The sequence below is a fragment of the Microplitis demolitor genome, chromosome 9, assembly GCF_026212275.2.
Source record: "Microplitis demolitor isolate Queensland-Clemson2020A chromosome 9, iyMicDemo2.1a, whole genome shotgun sequence".
Classification (NCBI taxonomy): Eukaryota; Metazoa; Arthropoda; class Insecta; order Hymenoptera; family Braconidae; genus Microplitis; species Microplitis demolitor.
The window spans coordinates 4,298,210-4,323,615 of record NC_068553.1 but is presented as its reverse complement, the minus strand read 5'-3'; the positions used below and the strand labels follow the sequence as shown (position 1 = coordinate 4,323,615).

General features: G+C 35.0%; 1 protein-coding gene across 1 annotated transcript; it reads left to right on the top strand.

Moving 5' to 3' along the window:
- The first annotated feature begins 14,002 nt into the window (after window positions 1-14,002).
- Window positions 14,003-24,733, top strand: LOC128668667 (uncharacterized). The gene is made up of 3 exons (XM_053742050.1): window positions 14,003-15,543; window positions 15,607-16,523; window positions 24,671-24,733. Exons 1-3 carry the CDS (start codon window positions 14,187-14,189, stop codon window positions 24,731-24,733), a joined length of 2,337 nt encoding a protein of 778 aa, XP_053598025.1. The 5' UTR covers window positions 14,003-14,186.
- The last annotated feature ends 673 nt before the right edge of the window (window positions 24,734-25,406 follow it).

The following is a 25,406-nucleotide window of genomic DNA, read 5'->3' as shown; positions in this document are numbered from 1 at the left end:
TTCGAGTTATGATTATGTAACCTTCTTGCGCGAAAAATGGAACAATGTTAGATACATCTACTGATGCATCATCTAGTAGTGCACTGTCAACGATACTAAGAATACTAGCGTCATTTTGAATGTCATTAACTTGAGTAGCATTCATACCAGACAATAGATTCTTTTGAAAAATTAAAAATTTTCGCAGCAAATTACCTTTTCGCTCTTTTTTAAGTTGTCGAATACCTTAATCTTATGACCGTCAAGGAACTTCGTTTTGTCGAATGTGATATTCGAACAAATTTGTGGGTCTACAACAAAAAACAAATTGATATTATATATACGATAAATTCAAATGGCATTTAAGAGTCAATTATTCGTACAGCTGGCAAAGGGAAATAAAAAAAAAAAAGAAAACGAAAATCAATAATTGCTTTACCGTTTATGAATGACATTTTGTATAGTGTAGACACAGGATAAGATTCGTTTGCTCCTTCGACTTTTTGCCATGGTTTCGGTGTCCTATCAGCGTAAGGATTCAGTGTATAGATATTCGTGTTGTTGCTGAATTCATTGGGACATATATAGTATGAATTGAAAGCACCCAACAAGTATACATTTTTTAACTTTTGTGATGCATCGCTGCATTCGTTTCCAATAAAAAAGAATGATGACTCAGTGCTCCAATAATTTAGATAGTTCAGTCCGGTTCTAAAGTAAAAAAAGCTTGATAGATCATCGTAAAACTTTTTAGCGGGCAATATGAACGTCGGATAAGAAGGAGACACCATGAATTTGGGTCTGTGGAAAAATTTGCTGCGGCCGACAAAATTTTCATCTATTGGAATGACCGAGACGTTTATTTCTTTAATGTTTGACATCCCATAAATAATATCATTGAAATTTGAATGTATCATCACAGGATTGATTTTATCCGAAAAACATAATTCCAGTAATTGACGCTATTGAAAAAAAAAAAATTTAATGCATTGCTTAATTAATCATATCGTACCGATGTTATTACATGTATAGCCAATATAGGTAATTACCATGTGATTATGCGTGATTGGATGATTTTCTGGTGCTGAAGAATTGGGAATCTTGACGCTGTAGCTTTTGATGACATTCACAAATAAAAAACACAAAATTATCTCTTTTACCCCCCTCATAATTATTATAGTATTTTGAGATTCTCTAAGAAATCGTCAATTTGTTTTTATAAATATTAACTGCGTTGTTGCATAAAGTAAATTGTTAAGTTATAATAAGATGGATGGTCAGGACGCATTCGTGCTCATTGACTAGATACTCGTTACTAACGCAATGGTATCAATAAACAAATGACGTTACCACTTACGTGGTTGCAAAGGATACGTGTCCCTGTGTCATTCGAGAGTTGCATGTGTCACCACTCAATTTAATGCACATGCACTCAATACTTCAACAATCAATTGCCACTCCTGAACTTCTGCACTTCGTGCAAAATCGATACACAGAAAAAATTGACGCATCCGGGGCATAAGGGACTATATGAATAACCGCTTCTTCGGAAAGTTTGTCCCTAAGAAAAATAATTTTAGATTACAAGAAAATATTGTTAAGTTTAAATTCTTAACAGCTGTTTATTATATCATTTATGGTACTTATATTTTTAGCGATCCAGTCTATTTGTAGAAAAAGTTTAGTGAGTCTAAAAATACCATTTCAATTTTATTGTTTAGATTAGATTTTTTTAACTCTAGTGTAAATGCTGGTTATATTTCGGTCATGGTAAATTTATATAATGAATTTAAATTATTTATCAAGAATTTTCTGCAACCTCGATATTATCATAACTGATCATATTACTGAAATCTGTATTTTTTTCTTGAAACTGAAAAACTATTAATTTTTTTAAATCAGTACCTCTTCTGAGCTAGACATTATAATAATCACACATATTAATCGATAAATTGTCGTGTATGGGTAAAGAAAGGCACGCAAAACGTTTTTTGAGAATTAACGATGTAAAAATAGAAGCTCGTCTTATGGTAAATGCAATTTTCTTCTGGATTATAAGTTTTTTTTGCTTTCAACGGCTTTAAACGTTTAACATTGATCACTTATACTTTTTTAATGATAAATTAGATGCTGAAAAAAAAAAAGTCACCGATGAGAAAACTGCCCGAATTGAAAAATTATATAATTCAAGGAAAAAAAATCTGGGCGTCGGTTGACCCTGCGGGCCAGCCCCAAAACTACCCGCTGTTTTCGACCTCAAAGAGCTCGAAAACATTAGTGTAGATACATTTTCGAGCTCTTCGAGCTCGAAAATGCTATCACATGCAATTGTTTTTTTACGATCTTTTCAAGCTCTAACAAGTTACCTGTTATGCTGAAGTTTGAAAATTTAAGAATCGAAAATCATCAATGAAGCGGTTTTTAAAATTTAGTTCCTGATTATGTCCAGTAAAATAAATGTATTGAGGCAGAAATCAATGTCAGGGATCAAAATCAAGATTTAAATAAGTTTTGACTCATGTAAGAAACAATAAAATATAAAATATCCGATAAAAATATTAAAAACTACGTTTCATCGATTTTTTTGTTGATAATATGATTTAAACTAAAATCCAAGTTCGATGACATTATATGATCAAAAGAAACCATAAAGATGATGAGTTGGTATGATATCAGGCACATTTTAGTACGTTATATTATGATTTATCCGGAAAAAATAACATAAAATGTTATTTTTTTAACTTTTCAACGCCAATATCTTTTGAACTAATCAATCGATTTTGATAGTTGATGTGTCAATCGGCGCGTTTCATTGAATTCTAGAGCTGATTAAAATTTGAAATCGATCGCGTCAGTCGTTTCGAAAATATTTAGAAAAAACCGTTTTTCACCATTTCTTTCTCCCGCGATAACTCTCGAACGAATTATCCGATTTTGATGTTTGAGGTGGCAATCGACGCGTTTTATTGAGTACTAGAGCTGATTAGATTTTGAAGTCGATCGTATAAGTCGTTTTTGAGAAATCAATAAAAAACTAAAAAAAAATTTTTTTTTTTTCGTAATTCGCAAATATTTTCGAGTCTATTCTATCAAATGATCTGAAATTTTCAGGAAAGTTGACGGCCAACAAGCTCTTTCGATTGCCACCTCAACCATCCAAATCGATTAATTAGTTAAAAAGTTACAAAGAGTTTACATACATACATACACACACACACACACATACATACACACACTCGGACATCATTCTGAAAATAGTCAGAATAGCTTCCTAGGACCTCAAAATGTGGACATCTGATGAAAACTCGATTTTCGAAAATCGGGGTGAAAACAATAACTTCCCGAAATTTTTGAAAATCGTCGATTTTCTTAGCGGGAAGTTAAAAAAAGATAAATTCAAATGATTTTGATTAAATTTAGGTGTTTAAATCATATTCATTTTATGTGAAAGTTCTATCGGCTTTTGTACGTACTTTTCACTCTTGTTTTGATCGCTTTTAGATAAAAAAATAGACTGTTTTTGTGACAATTATGAGCCTACGCTCGTTTATTTTTAGAATAGAAACAAATTTTTTAAACTATACTTTTTAATCTATTTTTCATCGTCTTTTCATCGAAAACAGACACTGAATTATTTTCTATTTAAAATGATGGTTTGGTTCGGTGTCTTTTAGTTATAGTTAATGAAAAATATTAAAACTTAGTCCTTTGCATACCTATATACATTTTTTTTTGTTAAATCTATACTGTTATATAAATCTATAGGCTCTGTATGTACATTTGATAAATTTACCAAACTTTGTGTGGAATATTCATTTTATGACACCCTTATCCCAATTCAACCATTTTTGTCTGCCTGTCTGCCCGTATATGTCTTCTAATAACTCGAGAACGGCTTGATCAATTTCAATGAAACTTGCAGAAATTGAAATAGCATGCGACTGCGAGTAAATTATCTAATGTAACGGGACTGAAGTCTACCGTCGTTTTACTGAAGGCCTATCCTTGTCTATTTTGGGTATACACAAGCTGCGAATATCCTGTTTATTCTACCTTATATAATTTGTAACCGTATTTGTAGTCACCTGTGAATACGTCAGGTGACTCAACAGGACACACACGTGGCTTACATGTCGTTGTAGTTTGGCGCCAGGAGATCATCACCAACAGGTTTACACTCGTACTTACCAGCTATTAATTAAGCTCAGAGCAGTGGATCGAGATGAAGTGTAAACACTTACATAGTGCTTCAGGAAACTTAAGGTTTCAAAAATAATTAGAATTTATTTAACAAATTTACGAAAATTTACACAAAAAAATAATTTAACGGCAACGGACTCGGTATAAACTCAAAAGCTCCAATTTGACTCGCTTGGCTTACCACTGGTCACAATCTAACTCGAAACATTTGAATGTCAGATGATTTATCCCACACACACAACCCACGCAATATCCATGACAGGTTCACTAATTGCTGACTTGACAGCACCCGGATGCCAATTTGTCTCCGCCTGAGTACCGTTCATTCGCTACCGGGCATTCACGATACAATTTACCGACTATTCCACGTCAATTGTCAACCGTTTACCTAGCAGTACTACTTAACAACAATATGCGGTCAATTGCCGCCACGCTGACTGTAATACCGACACAAGTGGTGTCGCAATTGGAATCGCCCTCCTGTTCGAGTACGACTGACGTAGCTCAAGTCAGGGTTAATGCAAAATAAGAATAACTATTACGTCTGAGTAATTTTCTAGTTTTAATATTATTATCATTTTATTTTACTTTCATTATAGTATTTGAAATTCATCTCAACACATAATTTATATTCGAATATTATATTAAGTGAAAAGACATTTTAATCCTCACCAGGGTCAGAGTGGCAGTTGACGCACTTTCTTATCGCCACTGAACTCTAAAATAAGACTTGAATAAATATTACCATTGTAATGCATTTTCAATACGATTTCTAAATCGAAAAATACTTAAAAGTAAATTATGGTGTCTAGACAAATGAATATTTAAATAAATAAAAAGTAAAAGGTTGTTAGTTAGATGATAAAATCTAACAATTTTAAATATTCAAGTAAATATTTAAGTCACCTTAAAAACTGGATACAATGAAGTTTTCACACAAAGTCAATTTCAAATATAGAATAAGGAATAGGTTCATAACTATTCAATAAAGGATAAACTTTCGATCAGTTCATATTTTAATAAAAGATCAATGTAAGATTATCTCCATTTAATACGTATTAAGTCCTCGAAATTTAATTTCTCATAGTTCAATATTTTTGTACTGTATCATTAAGGAAAATTCTCTACCAGTCATTTTACCTAGTGTAGGCTAGAGTATTACTCACATAAGCGGCCTAGTTGATAGCACGTTTACAATAATCGGATTTTTTGCAGTACATAGCGTGATAAAAATAATTGTTATTCGTATTTAAAATTTATTTAGTATTTGTTAACAAATTAAATTCCGAATAATTCTATATTATAACCTTGACTTCAATATTTTGATTTTACCTATATTTAATCGAAATTGATTTGAAACAATATATTTATTTTTTAGGAAATTTTTCCAAACCATGTGATGGTGAATAAATTTTCTTACTGCAGAATTTTCGGCACAAGTCGGAATTCCAGCTTTAGATCATAAATCGAAGACATTGTCAATCGTAATTAATGCACTTTTCTTAATAGTCAAGCTTTCAGAACAATGATAATGGAAGAAAAGAGGCATAACCTCTTTTAAGCTCGGCAGCTGGCCTCCTACAAATTTTGTAATTTGATAACCAATGAAATAAATTTGCTTCTCCATATTGAGCTTAACAACGAAATTTCATAAACAAAGTCACAAATAACTATAAATAAATCAAATGCAATGTTAAATTAATTTTAGTATAAAAAACTGACGATAACATTATATTACTACAAAGTAATTTATGATAAAAAAAGCTCGACGAAAAGACAGGTTGGAGACCGAAAGTAAGGGTAAATAATTGATCTATACTATCATTTCTACAAAAATCATACTAACAATACAATAAAAACTGATTATTCAATTCAAGTAGTACGAAAGTACATAACACTGAGTTGATTACATAACCTAGAATTTTTTAAAATATTAATTCGTTAATAAGAAACACATGACAATTTGAAAAATATGATAATTTTTAAATTTTATCAATTAATTAATAATTTTTTTGTCATGTTTATAATTTATCTTTAAAGGAGCAACATATTTTTTTAAAATAGTAAAATATCACTACTTCATAATTTATGAAATTTTATCATATATTTTAATTTTTTTCATAAATTTTAATTTTAATTTTGTGGTAGATAGTGTTGGTTATAGAAGTAACTCAAGTCGATTTTCTCGTATTTACGAATAAATATTGTCATTTTTTGAATCAGTTCGATGCTTGCGGCCTGATAACTCCAAAATGGTTCTCCGTACGCATATCTTCAATCAGGCATTTTTTATAGATCGTTAAATTTTCTGCAAGACTGTGTATTGACCATAGTTATAAAATGCTTCTTTGTCGACTAGCAAAATTCAAAAATAAAAAAAAATTATTCCCATGTTATTTAAATGGAAATGAAAAATTAAGAATAGCCACCTCTATATATTAATATTAAGGGCTGAGATTTTCACGTCTTTGATTAGGGATACTCTGAAGAAATTTCAATGTTCTTCGGAAAAAAAAATTTTTTGTTTTTTGAAACCTAGTCTACCTTTAATAGTTTTAAAAACAAACATTTTTAGAAAATCCACAGGCTTGACACAAAACAGAAAACATTTGTTATTATATGATTGGATACTTTAATAATAAAATGTCTCAATGATTTACAACAGGGTTTTTTTTAAAGTAATTTTTTTTATTGAATATTGCGATTATTCACCTTACTTTTTTTTGTAAACGGAGACTTTTTTAACTTCCCGGTAAGATAATTGTAAATTTTCAAAAATTCGGGAAGTTATTGTTTCCGACCTGATTTTCGAAAATCGAGTTTTCATCAGATGTCGACATTTTGAGATCCTAGGAAGCTATTCTGACTATTCTCAGAAAGATGAACGAGTGTCTGTATATGCGTGTGTGCGCGCGCGCGCGTGTGTGTGTGTGTGTGTGTGAACCTTTCATAAGTGTTAAACTAACTAACCGACTTAAATCGTTCTTGCGGCAATCAAAAGAGGTTGTTGGCCGTCAACTTTTCTGATAATTTCAGATTATTTGATCTAGTAGATCCGAAGATAATTAAGAATTGCGAAAAATTTTTTTTTTTTATTTTTCTTTTATTTCTCCGCAAAAGCTCGAACGATCAACTTCAAAATCTAATTAGCTCTAGAACCTGATAAGACTCACTGATTGCTACCTCGAACATCAAAATCGGTTTACTCGTTCGAGAGATATCGTCGAAGAAAGAAATATTAAAAATCAGTTTTTCACGAATATCTTAGAAACGACTAAACGAAACGTTTTTAAAATTTGACGAGCTCTCGAAATCGATAAAACGCGTCGATTGCCGCCTCAACCATCTCAGTCGGTTCATTCGTTCAAGTGATATCGTCGGAGGAAAAAATGGTGAAAAACTGTTTTTCACGAATATCTTTGAAACGACGGAATCAAACATTTTCAAAATCTAATCAGCTCTAAATCTCGATAGAATGCGCCGATTTCCACCTCAAAAGTTGAAATTGGTTAATTAGTTCAATAGATATCAGCGTTGAAAAGTTAAAAAAATAACATTTTATGATATTTTTTCCGGATAAATCGTCATATAATGTACTAAAATATGTCAGAAATCATACCAACTTTTCGTTTTTATGGTTTCTTTCGATCATCACATAATATCATCTAACTTGTTCTTTAGTTTGAATCAGGAGACACGGTAGTGTCTCGCGCCAAGTACACGTTCAAACACATGTATATGTGTGAAGTGTCATGGCGCTAGCCTACTGTGTCTCTATACCGTAGACAGAACGGTATTTAGCTCCAATTTTTAAAAACTTTTTTAAAAAACAAAATATCTAGAAAATTCCTTTTGCAATCGAAAGATGATTGATTGTTCGTCATAAAATTATGAAACTTTACCCATTTTAGTTATGAGAACTAATTTAAATAATTAAATTAGGCCAGCATATACTATAGTACCCCCATTTTTAATCCTTTTACAAATTTTTTCATGCGAAAAGGGCACTGCCAGAGAATAAAAAGTTGTAAGAAATGCCATGATTCAGTAAATATTGAAATTTTTCTGTAGCAGTGATTTGTGTTTTCGCCACCAGCGGTGCTTCAGTCTGTATTTTTTACTATAGTTTCGTATGCAAATTTTTTATGAGCATAAATAAATTCGTTTCATAATCATAAATTTTATGAAAAATATATAGTTGCAAAAAAAACTTTTACGATTATGTAAAACTCATGTTTAACGTCCTTATGGTGTAGTTCTATTCGCTAAGCAGTATCAACCTTGATAGTCAAGCTGACAGCAAGCTAACGACAATCTATTCTCGCAACTTGTCATCAAGTTGACCGCAGCCAATTCGAAGGAAAAGTATTGGAGAGCAAACAGTTACCTTCAAGTTGACAGTAAATTGTCTGTAACTTGAATTCAATTCGACCAAGTGTTACTGTCAGACAATGACGTTAAGTTGACTGTAAGTTTCACTTCAAATTGATGGCAAGTTTTTCTGTCAAATTACGTTCAGGCGGTAGTTGATTTGCATCAATTTGCACGCAAGTATTATCCAGCCAAGACTTTCCAGAAACTTATTGTTAAGTTACCCGTAAATGTTCCACTGCAGAACTTGCTAAGCAATTATATTTAGAGTGTGGCGTTTAAAGGTGGTACCAAAATCGTGCCATTTAGCGCGATGATAGGTACAGATGTTGTCATTAATGGCCGTATTCGGCCGAACTAAATCCTATACGTGAACCTAATAAGATTTAGTTAAGATTTAGTCTAATAAGTATGCTTTGCTTCTACTATGCTAAATCTTAACTTAATTTACAGAGGACTTAATTCAGCTAAGCACGGCCAATACCTGGAATTACTAAACTTACCCTAATAGCATTGAAATTGATAGTAATTTGATGTTGAAATTACCTGAAATCTGCTGCCTGAATCTGCAGACAATATCACAGCAAAAGTTGAAAATGAAAATTTGCGGTTAATTTTTCTTCAATTTTAAGATAAACTTGTACGAAAAAAAACGGTCGATAATGTTCATTCTTACCATTTCAGAAGGTATGCAAATTTATACGTAAAATTGTCTACAATTTGAGCGTAAAAATATACTTAACAATTTTTCAAGTCAAATTAACGATAAATTGACATAAAATTTGCCTGAAAATTAAAGACAACTTTTTTCTAGTCAACTTTTGAAGTGAATTCGCATTCAAATTCGGGCAGTAAATTTACGTCAAATTCAACAATAAGTTGCATACAAGTCGTAAAAAATGGAAAAGTCCAAAGTTGACGGAAATTTGAGGAAAAATTCAACAAAACTTTTGTACAGTAAACTTTTGCTCAAGCAAATTGTGCTATTAGGGTTAGTTGACGTCTGCCGTAACTGCCCTAACAGTCACTCCAGATTGAAGTCGACAGTAATTTGACAGTTGAAATTACCGAAATTTGCCGCCCGCATCTGCCGACAATTTGATAGCAAAAGTTGAAAAAAAAAATTAGCGGTTAATTTTTTTTTTTATTTAGAGGTTATTTTTTTTTGGCTAGAAAAAAACCCTAGAGAAAGTTCCTATGAAATTGTTCTCAAATGTCTGTCAACTTCGGGCTATTCCGTTTTTGACGAGAATTTGCATATAACTTGCTATACAATTTGACGTAAATTTACTACCCGAATTCGAATGCAAATTCATTTTGAAAGTCGTATACGAATTATCGTCAAAAACGGAAAAGCCCGAATTTGACAGACATTTGACAAAAATTTCATGGGAACTTTTATTAGGGTTTTTTTCTAGCATAAAAAGTAACCTCTCAATTAAAAAAAAAAAAATTAACCGCTAATTTTATTTTTAAGTTTTGCTATCAAATTGTCGGCCAATTCAGGCAGCACATTTTGATAATTTCAATTGTCAAATTACTGTCAGTTTTAATCTAAAGTGGTTTTTAGGGTGATTTCGTACATCTAACAACATTGTGGCGCTACCTGTCAATACCTTATTGGCGAAATTTGGAAATCAGGTTTTTAATCAATAGAAACAAATAATTATTTTTTAAGTTAATTTTTTAACGGAAGATTTAATATCATTATACAGAAACAAAATATCATTATACAGAAAAAAAATATTATTTATTGAAGACTACTAATGGAAATTCTAGTTTTTTAATTACATTTTTGTTATAAATAAATTACTGTTTTATTTGTTTTCACCACCCTGACGGTTTTAAATCAGCCTGGGAACACCCTGGGAGTGGAAACACGGTGAAATCACGATGGATCCAGGGTGGTTACAGGGTGGGTTCGTGTCATTTTATCACCGTGTATACACGGTGGTTACATAGTGTTTCCACGATGGTAACACTGTGTACCCACCCTGATTCCACGGTGTATTCACCGAGATTCCACAGTGTATCCACGGTGATTACGCGGTGTACGTGGAATCACGGTGAATACACCGTGTAATCACCGTGGAATCACGGTGATAAAATGACAAAAAACCCACCGTGTAACCGCCGTGGATCCACCGTGTTTCCGGGGTGTTTCCAGGGTGAATCAAAACCGCGAGGGCAACAATCACCGACAAACGGTTTCCTAGCAATTTAAATAAAAAAAATTAAAAAAATATCGAAATAGAGGGGTTCAATGAAAAAAATTAAAGGTTAATTTTTATTCACTTTTTCATAATTGAGCAATTAACCCTTAAACAACTTTGATAGGTCAACATTGATCGACAAACGACCAACAAACGATTGCAATTGAAATAAATCGGATCGGTTTATATTGAGTTGGTTTATAATGAGGAGTTAAGTTGGAGCTCAAATATACAACTTCATTAAGCGATTTCTGATAATCAATTTGGAAGGAAGCTAGTGGCAACCAACTGTAGCAACTTGCTATCAAGTTGGCTGCAAATACTGTTCCAATGTATGCCAATAGCTGGCATTCCCTTAGTTGACAGGATTGACGAAATGTTGCCTTCAATTTTCTCAGAAAGTTGGTGACGAACTTTTTGAGTTTAGTTTGGAAGTCGATTTCTAATAGTATACATTAAAACTATTCACAATCAACAGGACAAAAAGAAAACAAATCCTACCAAAAAACAGATTCTCTGTATAACATCGCGCCAAGTACAAGTTTAAAATTTTTTAAAAGTAAAAAAAAAATTATTTTTTACAAAAAAAAAAGTCAAATCGAAAAAATACTAAGTACCTAGTATGATGCAAAATCATAACAAACATTTTTATAAAATTTCAAAAAAAAATTGTATAAAAAAATTTCAATGTACTTGGTGTGCTTACAAAAGAGTAAAAAAAAGCATGGTTGATTTTATAAGAAATTAATTTTGCTTGAATACATGTAGTAACGCACACCAAGTACATTGAAATTTTGTAATACAATTTTTTTTTGAAATTTTATGAAAATGTTTATGATTTTGCATCATACTAGGTACTTAGTATTTTTTCGATTTGACTTTTTTTTTGTAAAAAATAATTTTTTTTTTTACTTTTAGAAAATTTTAAACGTGTACTTGGCGCGATGTTATACAGAGAATCTGTTTTTGGTAGGATCATATTGTAACAGGGTAATTTTAATAAACATGTATAACTAAATTAATTTGAATTTGAATTTCGTTCCCGCCAATGACCGGCCGATGACCTCGTAAGTTACGAGTAGTATTGCGACTAGTCACCGGGCGTCGCATGAATCACTAAGGCCCGTCCGTTCGTCATTTCCTTAGTCTAAGGTAGTGGGAATAAGTTTCCGGAATGGTGAACGGGAGTGAAATGATATAATGGACTGCGGAACGAAAAACGGGCAGTTTTGCGTAGACGGCGAAGACACCAGGCGAAAACTATCATCAAGGTAAATATATACGTCCGTTCACGCTTCACGTGGAACGAGGCGATTTATTGATTCCTATTTTTCTATTTTGTAAATTATTAGGCCTTTAGGCCGATAATTATCATAAGCAATTATTTAATACAACACTAATACGTACTGTTCATTGACAGGTTATAAACTGAAAAATTTGATTTGGGAGAGAGAGAGAGAGAGGCGGAAAAACTCGAGAGGCCCAGACATCACCAGCAGAACAAAGACAGGAGCACCAGAAAATTACTCGGCGCGTCTGGACTTCGTAAGGTAAAATTTATAATTGATTAAGGCCTCTAATTTGATTATTAGAGGGCCGAATTAATTATAAATTGATTACTTAGCATCTTTCTACTGGTTACGTAATTTAGATCGGTATCTCAAGGCCCGTCGGCCAGTTTGAATTCGCCCTCGAAATTTCCGTAAAATCTTGCCGGGTACTCGTTGTTCTGTCGTAACTCAAAGAATTATTCTATTCGAGGCCTCTCGGCTGGAATAAAATAAATTTTCCGCGTAAATTATTTGATAATTAAATTTAATTAAATTCAATAACTTAATAAAAGTATTCAGGCCTGTCGGCCGCTCTAGAAAATAATTGTCCGCGTGTAAGATCGTAAATTAAGGCCTTGCGACGCCAACTCACCGGCCGAATGTTCCAGTAAATTTAAGACGTAATTCTAGTCGTTAAATTAGTCATGAAATATTTATAAAATAATGTTAAAATAATTCTAATTAAAATTATAAAATCAAAAGTAAGACGCTAGAAAATTACGATAAAATTGTCTCGAGTAAAGTTAAGGATGGATTATTTTGTCAGTGAATTAAGTTGAGTGTTAAAATACATAATGAAAATAATTATCAGAAATTTGGAGTAAATTAATTATATATAAATTTTGGAATTAGATATTAATGGGAAAATTATCAGTGGAAAATTAATTAATTAATAATTAAAATAAAACCAAAATTAATTAATTAATAAATATAATCAAAATAAATAAGACAGTGAAAATTAATAAATGAATTAAATAAATCAGGGAAAATAAATAAGAATTAAATAGTTGTGTGTTCAGTCACGAGCTTGATTAATTTAAATCAAGCTTCGTGCATTTCCGCTCGGTTCGGAAGAAGCCGAGCTCGCTACTGACTGAAGGTCAGAATAGTGCCGGGTCACTCGCTATTTGGGCCCGGCACATACAATTTCTAACTCAGGATCGTGTCAAGACGTCCTGAGAACCCGCTACAAGCTGACCAATCACAAAATTCGTTTTATATTGGTCAGCCTATGAGAGAGCTCGCTATCAACTGATACCTGTTGGCGCGCTTTTAAGCCAATAGGAAAATTCGTTATATGCAGCAAGGCTGCCACGTCGACACCAAGCTTCTCGACAACTCAACGACGCTACCAATATTCATTCTACAACTATCTGTCTAACCGCTTCGCTCAAAGATTCTACAACGTGTCTTTGCTACGTGCAACCTCGTGCTTGAACCGCTTCGCTTATTAACTTGTGTGAAACTAAATCAAATCGCTACGCTAAATTATCCTCAATTCTTAGTCAGTAAATCAAGGCTGCTATTTATTGAGAATAAATAAATTATTCTTGTGATAATAAGTTAATTGTTAATTAATTATTATTGAAGTAACCGCTACTGACCACGTGTCAATTTTTATACGTGAATAAAATATCTGAGTTGCATTCGCTATCGCGTATAAATTTATCTAGTTGCATTCGCTATTGTATATATTTCTCATAATTTTAAGGTGTAAATCAGTGTAAATAAATCTATAATTTAATTTATAATAAAATCTGTGTAATTTTTAATTGTTTAACAAAACTCGCCTAAACCAGATCCATTAGTTTTATTCGCTCATTTTACATTTTGGTCCTTCGAGCCGGATTTGGCGAAATTTAAACAATTAAAAAAAATCAAAAAAAAAATTGTGAGAAAAAAAAAGTGTAGTGTCAGTTCTGTGTCGTGAAAATCGCTAAGTGCCGTGGGCATTGCTGAGCACTGCTAGAGTGCTGCCCAGGGTGATCTATTTTACACACCGGTGTAAAAAGACTTTTAAAACAGAAAAGATCGAAAACTTAGCGTCGGTTTCACGTCATCGCGTCCATTTTGTGTGCCACGTATTAACAAGATGGCCGCCGAAGCTCAAATTGCTCTTCAAATGCAACGCATCGACACGATGCGCAATATGTCCAACCGCTTGACTGACGCTGTACTCGCTACCCAAGGTGCTGCCGCCATTGACGCTGAACTCGCTATCCTGACGGAGTTGTGGAACCGCTTCAATTCGACTCACGAGAGGCTATACGAAGACGTACCTGAGATCATTACCAACGAATATCATACAGGTAACGCTTATGAAACCGCTAACGTTGCTTATACCTCTCTTAGAGTGAGACTCAGCGCTGCTAGACCCGCTCCAGAACCTGCTCATGAAGTTCAGCCCGCTAATCACGATCAGACCGCTTACTTTGGTGGAGTGCATAAATCTAACCTGCCACAAATCAAGCTGCCAACTTTCCAAGGGTCGTATGACGAGTGGGACTCGTTCAAGGACTTGTTCACGTCTCTCGTCATTAATGAAGATTCGCTAACTGGGTCTCAGAAGATGCATTACCTGAAGACGCAGGTAAAAGGTGAGGCCGCTGCATTACTCGCTAATCTCCAGATCACAGATGACGCTTTCCAACCCGCTTGGGAGTTGCTGAATACTCGCTACACAAATCCACGTCGATTGCTCGATATGCATATCGATGATTTGCTGGATCGCCAACCGCTAACTTCACACTCTGCTGCTGATTTGGACGCACTGTTACTCGCTAACAAAAAATCGCTGGACGCTATCGCTGCATTGGGAATTCCAATTGGTGAGTTGGACCCCTTTTTAATTCGTTTGACTGTTCGCTGCTTGCCTTCAGATCTGAGGGTGGAATGGATGGCTTCGCTTGGGTTATCCAATGAGTTTCCCACTTACCAACAGCTGCACGATATGCTCAAGGCCAAGGTTCGTGCGTGGGAAAACTCAGAGATTGGCGCTAAAATAACCTCAACGCAAGTTAAGAGTACCAGTGAGAGACCACTATCACCAAAGTCTTACGCTAAGTCAGCCGCTACAACCAAACAAGTTAAGTTTGGGAGCAGTAAATCCGCTACTCCTGCTAGATCAACGCCATCTACATCCACCGGTTCCGCTAGCTACGTCGCTTTCACTCCCAAGGAGCGTACGAGTGAACCGGGCATGTGCCCAATCTGCAGGGAGAAGCACTTCGTTCTATTTTGCCCCAGCTACCAGAAGGCGTCGCCACTGAACCGAAGGACGATTGTTCAGCATTACCGCTTATGCTTTAACTGTTTGGGACGCCATCGCTACGCTGACTGCAGGACTAAGCAGAAGTGCCGCCATTGTGATCAGCCACATCACACGTCGACTCATCTTGACGATGGTGCTGCCGCTAAACCAGCACAGGACGCTCCTGTAGCTGACCCAGGTAACAAATAGTTCCAATTTTGGTAACTTTTGTTTTGAATTCGCTAACTTAGTCTGCTTTCAGCTCATTCGCTCAATGTTTTACTCGCTACCGCTATTGTTAAGTTGAATTCGCTAACAGGAAGTACATGTACAGCCCGTGTACTTATTGATCAAGGATCGGAGTTATCCTTTGTGACGCATTCGCTAATCAAGAAGCTGGATATTCAACTCAGTAAAGCAGCTGTACCATTACGTGGAATTGGTAATGTGTCAGCTGGGCATTCGCTTGGGTCATGCAAGATGACGCTGCATTCGCTACACAACAACGCTTCTATTACCATCCAAGCTCATGTGCTTGCTCTATTGACGGTAAACTTACCGTCATTTACGCTAACTAAGAAGAAGAAATGGCCGCATATAACTGGGCTACAACTCGCTGATCCAGACTTCTTGACATCAAGACCTATTGACATCATTCTGGGTGCAGCACCAGCTGCACATATAATCAACGCTAAAATACGAAAAGGAAGTGAAAATGACCCAATCGCTCAGTCAACATCACTTGGTTGGATCATATATGGATCTGTGGACACCGCTACATCAAAATTGACCGCTCATGGTCATCATGTCGCTGTTGATGATCAACTACAAGACTTGTTAACCAAGTTTTGGTACCAAGAAGAGCCACAGACAGAATTCGCTACACGCTATACTGAAGAAGAAGAAGAGTGTGAACAACACTTTGTCAATACACACTACAGACAGTCTGATGGTCGATATGTCGTTCGCTTGCCGCTTAAATCTTCGCCAAGTCAACTGGGTGATTCGCTCAGAGCTGCACAATACGCTTTACTACGTCTTCGCAAACGACTGGAAGCTGATCCAGTCTACAAGAAGTTGTACTTCGACTTCCTGAAGGAGTATGAAGACTTGGGGCACATGAAACGTCTGAAATTAAAGGAATTACCACCGAACAGCTATCTGTTGCCTCATCATGGGGTTCTGAAAGAGCAGAGCACTACCACCAAGCTCAGAGTGGTATTCAATGGGTCCTGGAAAACTACATCTGGCGTATCTGTCAACGAGATACTTCATGTGGGCCCAAAGATCCAAGTTGACATCAGTGATGTACTTATTCGCATTCGGTGCCATCGCTATTTATTCGCTACTGACGTTACAAAAATGTTTCGTCAGATTGCAGTTGACAAGGAAGATCATCATCTACAGTGCATACTCTGGTTTGACGAAGATGACATCCCAATAGTATTTGCACTCGCTACTGTTACTTATGGAACAACATCGGCTCCATATCTCGCTGGAAGAGCACTCTTACAACTCGCTGAAGACGAAGGGAAAAAATTTCCGAAGGCTGTCGAACCGCTAACTAATACACGCTACGTTGACGACATCTATGGAGGTGCAGATGAACTCGCTGAGGCAATCCAAGTTGCTCTCGACACAAAAAATATGTGCGCCACAGGATGTTTTCCGCTTGCCAAGTGGGCAAGTAATTCAACCGAATTACTCTCTCAAGTCGCTCCAGTTGAAACCCAAGAAGATACACCAAGAGAGCTTGGGGATACTACAGTAAAAGTGCTCGGGCTAACCTGGAATTCAACACAGGATAAATTCCAGTTCGGATATTCGCTTCCAGAAGCATCACCAACAACTAAACGCACAATTTTATCTGAAATTGCTCGCTTGTTTGACCCACTGGGTTTCTTGGCACCGATTATCGTGAGAGCCAAGATGTTCATGCAGAAGCTCTGGCTGCAGAACTTTGACTGGGATGCTACGCTATCACCGTCGCTTCTTCAAGAATGGAATTTGTTTCGAGATGAACTACATCAGATCTCGAAGATTCAGATACCTCGCTGGAATCATGTTAAAAATGGTGTATCAATTGAATTACATGGATTCTCTGACGCTTCACAACTCGCTACGGCTGCTGTAGTTTATCTAAAAGTTACTGACGCTACTGGAAGCTCCAATATCTCGCTAGTGTGTGCCAAAACACAAGTTGCACCACTGAAGCCTATAACTATACCAAGAATGGAGCTCAATGCCGCTGTCTTACTCGCTCAACTGATACTCTACGTCAAGAAGGTTTTGAAACTTGAAAACGTTCCAGTTTTCATGTGGACAGACTCCGCTGTATCCTTAACGTGGATACGAAACAACCCAGCTAGATGGAAAGTCTACATTCGCAACAGAGTTACCAAGATTCAAGAATCGCTACCAAGTGTCAACTGGGATTTTGTTCCTGGAAAACTTAACCCAGCTGACTGCGCTTCAAGTGGTTTAACAGCAGCCAAACTAGAACAGCATTCGCTATGGTGGACGGGACCAAAGTGGCTCAGTCAATCAAAAGATAACTGGCCATCTTTTGATATCCCTACGCAGACGGTATCACATCTTGAAGAACGTCCAGGTCTGGTTTTTACCATCTTCAAGGCAGATTCACACCCGCTATACACGCTACTAGAAAAATTCTCTAAGTTGTCACCTTTACTTCGCACGCTTGGAATCTGTCTTCGTGCCATCGCTAAATTTAAAAAAGTGCCACAGTCCACACTGGACACACCACTCTCTACAGTTGACCTGGAACTCGCTAAGACTTTGCTGATCAAGTATACTCAAAGTCAGTACTATTCGCAAGAGCTGAAACTATTGAAGGATGGTGATTCTCTACACCGAAGTCATCATCTCGCTAAATTGATTCCCTACGTCGACTACAACGGAGTACTCAGAGTTGGCGGTCGCTTGAAGAATTCGCTGCTGGATGATGAGCAGAAAAATCCAGCTATTTTACCAAGGTCATCACGCTTAAGTACGCTATTGATAGATCATTCGCATCGAAGAACATACCATGGGGGAACTCAATTGACTCTCGCTGATCTACGGAGATCTGTCTGGATAGAAGGTGGTCGAGTTCCAGTCAGATCACACATTCTTCGCTGCGTCGTGTGCACGAGACATAGAGGTGTTCGCGCACAACAATTAATGGGACAATTGCCATCCGCTCGTGTAAGACCATCTAAAGCATTCTTACACACTGGAATAGACTACGCTGGGCCAGTAACACTGAAGACTTTCCAAGGTCGAGGTGCCAAAACCTATAAAGGATGGATCGCTGTGTTTGTATGTCTCGCTACGTCCGCTATACATATTGAAATTGTCACCGATTACTCTACTGACGCTTTCGTCGCAGCATTTAGAAGATTCACTAGTCGAAGAGGCGCCTGCAGTATCCTATACTCGGACTGTGGTACAAATTTTGTAGGAGCAGACGCCACGCTAAAGAAAGAATTCGCAGCAGGATCGAGACAGCTAAAAGAACTTCAGTATTTACTCGCTACAGATGGCACAGACTGGAAGTTCAACCCACCAAGTGCTCCCCACTTTGGTGGCAAGTGGGAAGCAGCCGTAAAGTCAATCAAGTTCCATCTCATACGAACTATTGGTGAATCGCTATTGACTTACGACCAACTCGCTACAGTCTTAACACAAATTGAGGCTGTGTTAAATTCAAGACCGATCGCTCCGCTATCTGAAGATCCTGCAGATTTAACCGCTCTAACTCCTGGACATTTTCTCATCGGTGAACCACTAATCGCCGTACCTGGGCCCTCGCTACTGGAAAATAATTCAGCTACGTTGTCACGCTGGCAACAATTACAACAAATGTTCCAGAGATTTTGGAGTAGATGGTCATCAGAGTACCTGCAACGTCATCAATCTATTTCGAAGTGGCATAATCCGCAAAACAACATCAAAGTGGGTTCATTAGTCTTGTTGACTGATGAAAGATTCCCACCATCAAAATGGCCGCTTGCTCGAGTACTCGCATTACATCCAGGCAGAGATGGCCTGACTCGAGTAGTCACGCTGAAGACCGCTACCACGGAACTTGTACGACCAATCGCTAAGCTGTGTGTACTACCAGTGCACTCTCCAGAAGACAATCCAGTCGACACAGTCGCCAGCGCTGGGGAGAATGTTCAGTCACGAGCTTGATTAATTTAAATCAAGCTTCGTGCATTTCCGCTCGGTTCGGAAGAAGCCGAGCTCGCTACTGACTGAAGGTCAGAATAGTGCCGGGTCACTCGCTATTTGGGCCCGGCACATACAATTTCTAACTCAGGATCGTGTCAAGACGTCCTGAGAACCCGCTACAAGCTGACCAATCACAAAATTCGTTTTATATTGGTCAGCCTATGAGAGAGCTCGCTATCAACTGATACCTGTTGGCGCGCTTTTAAGCCAATAGGAAAATTCGTTATATGCAGCAAGGCTGCCACGTCGACACCAAGCTTCTCGACAACTCAACGACGCTACCAATATTCATTCTACAACTATCTGTCTAACCGCTTCGCTCAAAGATTCTACAACGTGTCTTTGCTACGTGCAACCTCGTGCTTGAACCGCTTCGCTTATTAACTTGTGTGAAACTAAATCAAATCGCTACGCTAAATTATCCTCAATTCTTAGTCAGTAAATCAAGGCTGCTATTTATTGAGAATAAATAAATTATTCTTGTGATAATAAGTTAATTGTTAATTAATTATTATTGAAGTAACCGCTACTGACCACGTGTCAATTTTTATACGTGAATAAAATATCTGAGTTGCATTCGCTATCGCGTATAAATTTATCTAGTTGCATTCGCTATTGTATATATTTCTCATAATTTTAAGGTGTAAATCAGTGTAAATAAATCTATAATTTAATTTATAATAAAATCTGTGTAATTTTTAATTGTTTAACAAAACTCGCCTAAACCAGATCCATTAGTTTTATTCGCTCATTTTACAGTTGTGAAATTTTTATACTGGAAATTTTATTGGTGAAATTTTTATGTCGAGTTTAGAAATTGAGTAAAAGAAAATGAAGTCATGAATTAAGTAAAGTAAAGTAGAGTCAATAATTTTAAGTAAAGAAAAACTGTGTCTGTGATTTAAGTCCGGTGGACATGATAAGGTTATTTTAAATAATTATACATCCAGGGGATGTTTTTAAATTGAAGTTAAGGCTTACCGTCCAGGGGACGAGATAATTTAAGTGGGTGTGTGGGTGTAGTAACCGTCCAGGGGACGAGGAAAATTTAGTTTGTCATAAGTAACCGTCCAGGGGACGAGGAAAATTTAGTTTGTCATAAGTAACCGTCCAGGAGACGAGGAAATTAGTTTGCCATAAGAAATTAGTTTGCCATAAGAAATTAGTTTGTCATAAGAAATTAGTTTGTCATAAGAAATTAGTTTGTCATAAGAAATTAGTTTGTCATAAGAAATTAGTTTGTCATAAGAATCCTAGTTTGTCATAAGTAGAATTAGTTTGCCATAAGAAATAAATATTGTCACAGGGTAAGAAAATAAAACAAGGTGCTTAAATTAAATAAAATTTGAATTAACATTATTTCAGCCTACTCTACGATTCCTCTTCTCACTCACAAAATATTACAAACGACCCTGAGCAATAAATAAAATTAATTTAATTAAAATAAAATCATATAACATCCGGTTCTGGAAGGCCGAGTCCATCTTCCAGTGGCGCCCTAATATTCGACTATAATACTAGGTGCGACCAGACTTGGCAAGATTAGTCTCTCTGTCATAATATTATCAACAAAAAAATTGAAAAAACAGTTTTCAATACTTTTTTTTTTATATTCTATCTATTATTGCTCTAATCTGAGTAGAAACTCATTTAAATCTTGAATTTGATCATTGGCTTTGATTTTTGCCTTGAAATATTTATTTCATGAAACATAATCGGGAATAAAAATTTAAAAGCCGCTTCTTCATTTATGATTTTCAATTCTTAACTTTTCAAACTCTAGCATAAAACGTAACTTCGGTAGTGTTTGAAAAGCTCATAAAAATCAATCAAATGTAATAGCATTTTCCGGCTTGAAAAGCTCGAAAATATATTTACTAGGGTGGGCCAAAAAAAAAGAACTAATTTTTTTTCTTCAGTTACCGTGAAAATATCGTTGAAGATAATGAAGAAAAAATTCTGGTAAAGTTTAAGTTCTTAATATTAATATTAAGAGGTGGCTCATCGTGATTTTTGATTTCCCATTTAAATAACATGGAAAAAAAAAATTTTTTAGTTTGGAATTTTTTACCTCGGCAATGGCTCATTGTACGAATAACCTCAGCATACGTTTTAGTAGGAAATTTAACGCTCGACAAAAAAGCTTCCTCATCGTTTTTCGATAAATCCATCTGTTCAAAAGTTATTCGAGCTCGAAGTCAAGTTAGAGTAAATTTCGAGATCTTTTCACTTTTTCGGCGAAACTATCGGGCTTATCGTAAAATGTTATGGATTTTTTTTTGTAGACAATTTAATTTCCTACAAATTATCATTGATCAATTTTTTTCAAATTCTGCATTGTTTTCTAGTTATTTCCATTTTAATGCCACGTTCTTGAAATCGATCAGAACACTATTTTTTTAGGAGCTTGGCATTGAAATGTAAATAAGAAAAAAAAACGAAATTTAAAAAATATTTATTGGAGACAATTTTCAGGCAATAAAATTGTCTACAAAAAAGATTCAATGACATTTTACAATAAGCCCGATAGTTTCGCCGAGAAAGTAAAAAGATCTCGAAATTTACTCTAACTTGACTTCGAGCTCGAATAACTTTTGAACAGATGAATTTATCGAAAAATGATGAGAAAGCTTTTTTGTCGAGCGTTAAATTCCTTACTAAAACGTATGCTGAGGTTATTCGTACAATGAGCCATTGCCGAGGTAAAAAATTCCAAACTAAAAAATTTTTTTTTTTCCATGTTATTTAAATGGGAAATCAAAAATCACGATGAGCCACCTCTTAATATTAATATTAAGAACTAAAACTTTACCAGAATTTTTTCTTCATTATCTTCAACGATATTTTCACGGTAACTAAAGAAAAAAAATTAGTTCTTTTTTTTTTGGCCCACCCTAATATTTACACTAATGTTTTCAAGCTCTTCGAGCTCGAAATCGGTGGGAAGTTATGGGGCGGGCCCTTGTTCCTTTAATTGTTTTGTAAAACTTTAATCGATCACCCAAAAAAAGTGAATCGATGGATCAACATTAAAATTCACAGGTACATTGGGCGAAAAAATTACTTGGTTGTGATAGTCTTTCCATCGATAGTTACAAAATAATGATCGATCTACTGAAAAACCAAAATGAGCCATTTATTTGTCCTTACTTCTAATGAATGTTAAAAATAAAAAAAAAATGTTTTTTAATAAATGATGGAATGGACTTGTAGGGAATTCATTCAAATTTTTAACGCCGTTCTTCAATTTACTGTAAAATTATTCGTAGTTGAGGTATCGATGAACAAATCAATAAGGGTCCTTTTTTATTTGTAGACTGATGCCTCTGCGACAAATTGTCCTACAAGGTTCAAAAAAACTGAATTAGAGCTAAATCAAGTTGCTGAACGAACTATGCATTGGTTTAGCTAAAAACATTTTTCCTCGGCCGGTTTTCTAAAATCAGACCGACCCCAATAACTCCCCGTTTCTTTGAAAATATTCAATTTTTTTAACGGGAAGTTAAAAGTACTTCACTACTCTAACGCGTAAGATTTAGGTCTCTCAAACTTGATCACTAGCCAGGCGTAAGTTCGAATCCCAGTGAAAACCGAACGAATTTTTTGTACCCGTTGCACACATTAAAATAGGTCTTGTATTTAGGAGTATATCCAAACATTTTTCCACAGTCTAGATTTATAAGTTCAATATAATTTACAAATATTTTTTTCAATAAACATTAAATTTTGTTGCTATTCAGAGTTAATAAGCAATTTATGAACCCAATATAATGTTCAGGGTAAAATTGGATGCTGTAGAAGTTTTATTAAATAGAAATGTTTTATGTTACTCAGCAATAATAAAATCTATTATATGGATTACACGAAGAATATTAGTTGTGTCTTGTTAAAATTATTATTTTCGTTGCGATGATAGAGGCCATCCTGCTAGGAATAAATTGTTTCAGTAATAGTGATAAATCATTACAGGTTTGTTTTATAAGCATTTGATTGAAGAATGCAACGCTACATTAGAAAAAACAAATTTTTGAAAGATTAAAAAAAAATGGCATCTTAAAAATGGCATCATAAAATAATCCATGATTTATTCAATACACGTAAAATTAAACGATGCAGTTCTTTAAAAAAAAAATTTTGTCTCAAAAATTTGTACTTTTATCATATTTTGGAGAAGATTTGTCGTGCCCCGAAAAGTTTTTTTTTAAATTATGGCAAAATTACGATAGATTTGTTCAAGAAAGATCAAAACAACTAGTACCAGGTCCTCAAAAACCATAAAAAATAATCAGCGGCTGACGAGCGCCGTCGTACTCTGATTTCCTACATAGTTATAGAATTGCTGCTAGTATTTATATCCCTAAGTTACTTTTTACTTGAAAGTTCTCAGCATACACAAATTTTATTACTTTATTATTGATTCAAAAATTTGCAAAATAATTGTTTAAAATCTCCACTAAATTGATTATGTACCAGACACAAGTATTTCCTTGTCGACAAGGGTCCTCTGTGTTTTATTCTTGTTAAAAAGGCGCCTGCAAACCTATTTGTGTGTATCCATAAGCCATCAAAAAACAAAAAAGAAAGGTATCGATCCGAATACTGAAGAATGAGAAAAGTAAAACCAAAGCGCCGACGGGGCCGTAGATATTCTAACCATCGGATTTCGGCATAATTTTTCGATCCTCCCTGTTATACAACAAACAGCATATACATATGTATTATATGTGTATACGATGCCTTGGTCTACCTCGATATTTATGCGGATTCTCAGCAAATATCTAGTCTAACCGGCTGATAGGAATTCACTAAGTACATACTATGTCTCATCATTTTTTAATTTATCGTTTTAAATTTACCATAATTCACAAATTATATTTTATGCATACGGATCATCATTTGATGCTACATATTAATGAAAAAAAAAAAAAAAAATATAAATAAAATCTAATGGCACTGAAAAATGCAACTACCTGGCGTAGTAAATTATCATTTTTATAGTTATCGAGTACAGACAATGCTTCGTATTGACATATATTTGTTATTTAAGTACCATTATCAATAATTCTCAAACATAATAAAATACAATCTAGAATTGTTTGGCATTGAGTGATAGTTTGATGCAAAATCTTCTTATTTTCAGTATTTTAGCATGATAATTGATTTAGTCATGAAATTAAATCCTGCTACATTAAATCTACAAAAATCATGAGCGTCTTTAGGAGAATGTAAAAGAATTACACTATCAAAATATTGATTTTTAATTTTTCATATTTTTTAAAAAAATGTACATGGGAATCTATTTCATTTTGCTTACCGTAAAAAATAAACCATATATGGCCACATATAAAAGGTGGCCATACATAATCTACATATGGAATAAATATGATCTATATACAAAGTGAAAATGAACCATACACAGATCATATGTGATCCATATATGTTTATCTACAACCAATTTCCATACATACTCGATGTATGGCATATATTCAAGATAACCATAGGTTTCTCAACAATGAAGTTACGGAGAAACAATTTTAATCAATATGCCGTCAAGTTCAGGGCAATATTCGACTCTTTCACTAAAGGCTTTGACATTTCGAGAAAACTGCCGTCAATCTGCGGGGAAACGACTGTCAGTAATGTCAAGTTTTGCCCGCAGATTTACGTTGAATTTCGGACAAAATAGCTACTTGGGCTATGCTATGATTTATTTTTTACGGGTATACACGGGATTAAGTCATGAAAAGCATAGCATTAGAAACTGTCGAATAAAAAAGTCGTTAAAGTTATTACTACACTAATTCAACTGATTTCAAACTACATTTT

Bases quoted from the DNA above. Each gene is read 5' to 3' on its own strand.
- LOC128668667 (XM_053742050.1), top strand. From the start codon at position 14,187: ATGGCCGCCGAAGCTCAAATTGCTCTTCAAATGCAACGCATCGACACG. The intron at 15,544-15,606 runs GTAACAAATAGT...GTCTGCTTTCAG, and splicing joins CGCTCCTGTAGCTGACCCAG to CTCATTCGCTCAATGTTTTA. The intron at 16,524-24,670 runs GTTCTGAAAGAG...AATACAATCTAG, and splicing joins ATCTGTTGCCTCATCATGGG to AATTGTTTGGCATTGAGTGA.